General features: G+C 28.9%; 1 protein-coding gene across 2 annotated transcripts in view; it reads left to right on the forward strand.

Moving 5' to 3' along the window:
• Positions 1 to 2,507: 2,507 nt before the first annotated feature.
• The window catches only part of LOC122271266 (mitochondrial inner membrane protease ATP23 homolog), a gene marked incomplete at its 5' end in the record, with an annotated part of 22,814 nt that continues 17,190 nt past the window's right edge, over positions 2,508 to 8,131 (forward strand). For both annotated transcript variants that reach the window (XM_071180641.1, XM_043051983.2), the window contains 2 exon segments: positions 2,508 to 2,672; positions 5,688 to 5,777. In XM_071180641.1, the coding sequence (XP_071036742.1) occupies positions 2,508 to 2,672; positions 5,688 to 5,777 (255 nt within the window).

Genomic DNA, 8,131 nt, shown 5'->3' on the forward strand with positions numbered 1-8,131 from the left:
AGCTTTTTTGCCTTTTGGCTAATCTCATCTCTGGTATAAGTCTATCTCCTTTTTTTTTATTATGAGGTAGCAAGTTCCTGGTATGTCAAATGTATAAGTCAGCCACTGAAAAAAATCAAGTTCGAAAATTTCTACAAGTAATGGTCTTAGAATGACTAATTGATGGAAAAAGAAAAAAATCTTACGAAAACAGGAACCATCAGTGTTGCTCATATGTAGGTCATTTGTCAAATGATACTAGATGTGTAGTCAAATGTTATAAATCTTTTAAAAAGTGTAGAGTTTAGCTTTTTGAGGTTATGTATACGAACTATCGTATCACGCATGTGCAATGGAATAGGGACTTTCCCTTTCCCTGCTCAGAAGTTTCTCTTTACCAGCCAGTTTTGCGTTTAAGCATAACTTCTGTATTCTAAATTAAATTTAATGTTGTAAATTATTGATAAATTGTGCTTGTTGAACATAAGAGTGTTAACTTCTAAAACCTCACACTAAGGAACAGCACATTAACTTTTCTTATTCTTAATTTTTTTCCTAAATGTAATTGAAAGTATCTTTCTAAAAGAAATCTTTACATGGAATTACAGGAAAACATTACAGGAAATGCTAAATTAATTTCATATTACATATTAAAAATAGTTTTTAAAAATGGTGAAATGATACAGTGATTCTAATCTATCTTATTGTTTATAATGAATTGGTATTTAGCGATCAACCAGGGCTCGAAGAAAGTCAGAAATTTTACCCGTCCCCGAGGATGGCTTGTCCAACAATGTTATAATCATAATCTAATATAATTATAATCAACCTCCTTTGAAACTAACCTGTAGCTTCTAACTAAATAAAAATATAATTTTCTCTTATTTATTACAAACATTTATATAAATTGCACTATGAATTAGTAGTTACTAGGATTACATATTCTAGGTTACTAATAGTACAACCTAGTATTTCTTTTATGAAATAATTTAAATGACAAATGTCAAGTTATCTGGAATGTCAATTTATCCTAGGGTACTTCGTTTTTTAAATGAAACAAATATGACGTTTGCCAGTTCCACAATCAAGCCAATGATTTACAGAGGTTTCTGCACAGAAATCTGAAAGGGTTTTCCATTTAGGTGGATGTTCATAATTGCATTTAATGCTTCTTGTTTAAGACCAGTACGTAATGTGTTTTTTTGTAAGCTCATTGCTGAAAAGCCTCTTTCAACCAATGCAGTACTCCCAGACAGAGAAAACATCAATTCCACCAAGCGCAATATGTTGCTGTATTTCTAGATTAGAGGGTCATTTTAGAAGTGAGGCGCTAGACTCTTGTAAGATAAAAAAAAATTTTTAAATGTATCACGAATATTAATGGGAAAATGGCCGTCCGCGCGGACGTCGGATTCGAGATATTTGTTGTCCGCAGGGAATTTTTGATCGCCGAGGACGGGTGGTTTTTCGAGCCCTGCGATCAACGAATGTCCATCTTTATTTCTGTTGTATAAGTCGACCCCCTGGTTTTCGCAAAACTTTGGAAATTTGAGAAGTTCGCTTAAACAGTAGACTTAAAATGGGATATGCTGTAGAACCATGATTAATACCATCTGATTAAAGGGTTGGGTTTTTGCCGTCAAAAACTGGTTTTTGTCATGACAGTGGTAAAAACTGTCAAAAACCTACTGTTTTCCTTAATTTACGGCATATAGCGGACAATATATTATTTTCACATAATTGCCTTTATAATGAATGTTGTAAATGATTGCTATTGATTTTGCAACTATATACATGTATTCTTATAGAAGGATATACATTCATACAGAAATATTGAAACTCTAAAAGGATTTCCCAGGCTTTTTCATGTCTCATTTCTGTGTAAAATATTGAAAGCAAAATTGATAAGAAAAGTTTATGTTATGAGGCTTTCTTTTTATGTGTACATATGTTTCATATGTTTCTCATAGCAAGATTTTAAGAATGAAAGTAATCAATCTTGACATTCTTCAGTAATGTAATATGCCAAACAAAATGATGCTTGGAAATGTTGAAATTATTTTTTAGTATTCTAATATTTTACTTCAAAAAGTATGTTTTGATATATTCATGTTGGGAAAATGCAAGAATCTGTTCTTAAATATTTTTTAACATTTTTTTTTCTAATTTTATTGCCCAAATATGAATTAATTTTAAACTATAAGCAGTTAAACTTAAATAAAAATACAGTTTTACCAAAACTATGGGTTTTTGACAATCTTTGACGTTTTTGACAAAGGGTTTTTTGACATGACGGTAAAAACCGCTATGTGTCAAAAACTTGCCAACCTCTCTAATCTAAGCAGAATCAGAATTAATGATATTTGATCAACTATCAAATCTTTATAGATTTAAATTATATAGTTTCCACTAAATGTCTTCTGTAATGTGATTTATAGCAGAAATTTAATAAATTATAGAAAAATGAATTTATAATTATATGTTACAGTTACAGCAAAAGTTCTTGAAAAATAGTTTTTTTTTTTTTNACTGGAGGATATGATGCAGAATTGAATCAGATTGTCATATGTCAGAATACTGCAACAACAAAATCAGCTGTGCATGGTGCCCTTGCTCATGAAATGGTGCATATGTTTGATTTCTGTAGAGCCAATATAGACTTTAGAAATGTTGATCATCTGCTATGTACTGAGGTAAATATAGATTTGCTCTATATTCTGTACTGAGTGTTTAAAAACCTCTTGTGTATAAATGAACTGTTATTAAGTACTCCAACATTGCATAGTTTTAATGTGTGTTGTATTTTATGACATTTTGATAACATTTTCATAATTTATATTCTTTTTTTAAATTTTCTTTATTTTTTTTAAATCTAGTTGTGTATGTTTATTTTTTTTTTTTAAGTAATTAATATTTTCTTATTTATTTTCAAAATTATTTTTAAATATTTATTTTAAAATTATATTGGTCTTTACACAAAGTCATATTTCAAGTAATCATTCAACAAGTAAAATTAGCTTTGAGATACCTTGCTTATTATATTTACAGAGTTCTCACAAAATCACTTTCTCTAAGAGTCATTTGTGTTTTCATTGTTTAATAAAACTAACTTTCATTATTGTAAAGCACTATGAATATTAATGAGTCATTAATTGGTAACTTGTGTGCTTATTATCTAATATACTATCAAAGCAGGTCGAGATAGCCTGGTTGGTAGGGCATTTGGCCCATGTTCAAGAGGCTGTAAATTTGATCCCTGCCAACCAAAGACTCCCCATGTAGTAAATGGTGTGTGGTGCATGTTAAAAATGCCAGGTCACTATGTCCTCCATGTTCCCATAACAAATCTTACCTTTGAGGAAACTGAATTGGAGATTGATCGTTCTCTGGTTCAGGTAAAAATTACGATCTATGGATAAATGAATGAGTCCCCCTTTAAAACGGGTTGAGGCATATGTGTGGAGCAGAAGTTGAATTCTCAGCCATAGATAGCACGACTGGAAAACAAAAAGAGACGCACCCCTTTTGTCTTAATGGCATACGACAACAACAATTACCAAAGCAGGGGGGAAAGAGAGATATTAAGAATGTTAATTCACTGGTCCGAAGGGCCAGCAATTGAAAAAAATTACTAGTCTAGTCTTTACACATTTTCACTGTTACTTGATTTTTAAGAAAAAGGAGTTAATAAATAAATTTAAATGAAAAATTACAATATAAAATATGTGTAATGTCACCAATTATATGATAAAATATGCTATTTTGTTACGCAAACACAAATCATAACATGAAATCAAAATCATCCTTTTACACTGATTGCTAATTTAGAGGGACCATGAATTATTATTTTATATTAGTCATAGTTAAATTTTAGTGTTCTTTGTCGAATGGACCACCATTACTTTTGAGTCATGCCTAAGATTATTTAATTGAAAAGTATTGTGATTCCAATGTTTTCTTGTTTCTCAAACGTCATTTTAAAAATTGGAAAAGTTTCATATTTTGTCATTCGATAATGTTTGCATCATGAGAATGAGAAGCAGGGACTTCTTTAATTTTTTGGTTGGAAATGGCAATCTATATATTTTTTTAAATATAGAGAGATAAAAAAATTACTCTTATAGGATTGTACCGGTAATGCTGGGTACCAAATAATAAATTAGTAATTAATGGGTTTTAAATAAGAATATGGCCGATCAAAACTGTATAGATTTGCACTAAGCATTGTGCCGCAATTTACACCCCAGTACAAAACAGAAAAATCTAAAAGAGACAGGGATGAAAACAGAACATACCTGGAGACTAGATAAAGTTACGAAACAGAAATCATATCTATTATCTTTGAAAAAGACATCAACGAAACAGTCATTTTTAAAAACCAAAAAGTTCTTTTTATTTTATTTCTTCTAAAGCAAGGACAGTATCCGATACATCGTCATGCATTGAAGGGCAGGAAATTCAGGCAAGGAAAGTTAATTGATATCAACGACTGCAAGTTGGCGATCAGTATCCTCAATCTTTTAACATCATTTTATCCAACATTTAGGTTTATGATAACTGGATTACCACAGAATCGCGGGCGTCATCGGAAAGAGAAACGTCGGTTGAAGTACATCTCGGGATTCTCTCAATTCTCCATGACGAAGGACTTCCAAAAAATCAAAGATAATGCTAAAAATATTTTAGAGATTGCTCATCGCACACGATTTGATAAAAAATCAATGAAGTTAATTCAGGCCTGTAAAAGTTTATATAAATGCATATTGAAGTTTAGCTTTTGTAGTATTTGATGAAAAAAAGGCCAGTCAGTGAAAATTTTTAAAAAATGGAGGAAAAATTCATGGCATCAATGGGTGAAAAATATTAAATACTCCGACACGCGGAGGTCACAACTTCGTGATGATCAAAATCTCGAATGCCATGAGCGATAGGACGCCAGGATATTTATACTGATCCTGCAATTATTAGTGGAAGTTGAAGTATTCTCTCAAATTATTAGTGAAAGTTGTAGTATTCTCACTAGGATATTTCTGAGTCAGAATTTATGAAAAATCAAAAATTCTTTTGCAAGGAAAAGAATTTTCAATTTTTTTTACTATTTTTCATGTGTTTAGCCAAGTGTATGTGCTTTCTTTCTTCTTTTTTTTGTACGAATGTAGATTTTATTTTGTACTGGAAAGTGAATCATTTTAACATAAAAAAAGAGTCCCTATTTTGAACATTTTTCCCTATTTTTTACCAGTTTTTTTTAGTATAAAAACTGTAATTAATAATTTTGCACATCTTTTTGGTAGTTTTTTTTTAACTATTATAACTTTCTTGTACTTACTATCTTTACTTCTGAAATTTGATGAAATGAAATGTTGAGCAGATTTTTGTATTCATCCAAAATTCTCCTTAATATTTAATTACTTTTTAGAAATGTGCTTTTAACTTTATTTCAATTTTAGACTCTAAAAATTAAGACTTTAGTTTAGGGGACATTAAAAATAAATACTCCCACTCTTTGAAAAAGCCACTGTCATTCTTCTCATCTAAGCAAACAGAGTTTTTGCTGCTGCCCAAAAAAGGAATCATTCATTTTAAGTGTGGTTGCTTTACTTAATATGGAATGCGTTGTAATATTTGTTCTTGTTTACTGTGATGTATATCTTGTTAACTATTAATTTAGTATATTAAATAATGCTCAATGTTTTTATTGTGTTTAGATACGAGCTGCCAACCTTATGCATTGTTCATTTTTAAGTGCAATGACAATGGGCGCTGCATCTTTAATTAGGATACGTAAACAGCACCAAGTAAGTTGTAATCATTCTTTTGTGTATTTAAAACAATTTCATGAATTTTTCGTTTTTTAGCAAAAATATGTAACGAAATAAGTGAAAGAAACTGCTAGCTGGAATTTTAGGATGTATTAACCCTTAATGGAACACTATAGTGCCATACAAGCAGCTCATGGCACTTTTACTTACTGAGTCCAATGTTGTGCAAAATCATTTTACTATTTTTATCGCGCTTATTGTAGTCATTTTTAAAATTAATTTAGTTATATATGGTTATAATTATATTATAATCAATTATAAATATCTAATGGGATGTAAACTTGAAATATTCATGGACCCTTAAGGATTACAACACCAGCAAATAGTGAACTTAAAAGGTTGAATAGAATTGTAAATAAATATGTTAATAAGTATTTTGATTATTTGATAAATTTTTTTTATGGAAAGTTTTGCATCTTGGAGTGCCTTATTTTTGTTACTTATGGAAGTTTGAGCACTAATCAATTTAATTTCAATACCCCCTCCGTATGTGATCTAGATATACATAATTTTATCTAATCATTTTCTAATAAGTCATCTATCATTGCTATTATGGTCTTATGGTAGCAGATATATTACAGAGTAACAATTATTATATCTATATATATAACAAATTTAAAAAATAGAAGTTCTGTATCAAACTGGTTCAAATTATGTAGTAAAATGGGGAAATGAGGAACAAAGCATTATTTATTTATTTGTTAAAAATGACAATGCTCCAGTGCTTAATTAGATACATTTAAAATGTATTTATTACATAGTACGTTGTTAATGTTCATGTTAAAAGGGATTTACATAAGATCTATTAAAAAATAGTTGTATTGCCTTTGAAAAATGATTGGTTTATAGTTGAGTAGGAATTGTTTAATAATTCAGATATTACTTGATAAACTATATTTCATATCATATTGACAACGTGTGCTATATTGTTGTAAAATTTTATAAGAAATTTGCTTACAATAATACACATACATAGTTTTTTTTGCATAACATGTATAATTCATATTAGCATTATATGTGGATTGTTCATTGTAAAATTAAAGTATCTCATTGTAAATGATTTTAATTAACAAGATTTTTATGTGTAAAAACATTTTTTTGCAAGTATTCAGTTGCAACTAAATGTCATACAATTAAGCAAAAATTAAAAATATTTAGTTACCCCACTTTGACAATGAGAGACATTTTGCATTTTTTTGTTCCTACCTTGTCATTGAATACCTAATTGATTAATATTCATAGTTTTTACAAGTTTTCATTTTTTGTCTTTTATGATAAATTTTATATTGGAAGAGTTTTGTGATGCACAGCAAGAGATCCTCGCTCCAAATTATTAAATTACTTTTGTAGCATTAAAGAGTTGAAAAAAAGTTTAATTCTGTTAAACTCCATGTAGTTGATTTATTCACATCTCCTCTCATTTTTATTAAAATAAATGATTTATTAATCAAATTGATACAATAAAAAACTTTTATTTGTTATGGAAAATAAATAACAGTATTGTGCTTATTGTATTTTTTATTGTAACTTCATTAATTTAAAAATTCATTTGAAAGTAGGAATAATCTTTTAATTTCAGAAAATTGAAAGGTAAATAAATAGTTTGTCAAATTGTTTAGGGTGAACTAATGCAATTTTTTTCTGACAGAATTATTTTAAATATTTTTTAAAAAAATTGTCTGAAAAGTATTTGCCAATTATGAACTGGTTCATTACTTAATTAAAAACTTCATTCGCTTCTAAAATATACAAATTGTAAACAACAGAATAAAAAATAGGCGCCCATTTTCAAGACTTACCAAGCATGAATGTGAAGGAACAAAAGTGCTTTGAAATATGAAACGTGGAGTTACCAACAAAAAATGAAAAATAAAGGTGAGAAACAAAACTAGAAAAACCACAGTAGCCGAGACAGAAAGAAAGATAAAAAATCATCCAGAAAAAAGCTCACAGTGGCGGACAAGGGAAAATCAGGGTATATTAATATTTATTAAATCAGAGTATATTAATATGAACTGAGCTATTTAAAAAGTCTGCCGTCAGTTAAATGTTTACAAGTTAAAAGTAGTAAGGATTCTGAAATCACACTCAACTGACTCTAAGTTGCTAAAGTTACAAATTTTGCGCATTTCTAAATATTTTTATTTCAATAGAGTACAAAATTTTCTAAGCTTTTTTTACATTTCACCTTTTTTACCCTCTTTATCACTATAGTAAACTTTGGAGAAACTACGGTATTCTGTCCTATACGTATAAAATATATTATATATATTGGAAGATTACTACATATTACTAATATACAAGATCTATATATATATATATATATATAT

Source organism: Parasteatoda tepidariorum, chromosome 5, assembly GCF_043381705.1.
Source record: "Parasteatoda tepidariorum isolate YZ-2023 chromosome 5, CAS_Ptep_4.0, whole genome shotgun sequence".
NCBI classification, from domain to species: domain Eukaryota; kingdom Metazoa; phylum Arthropoda; class Arachnida; order Araneae; family Theridiidae; genus Parasteatoda; species Parasteatoda tepidariorum.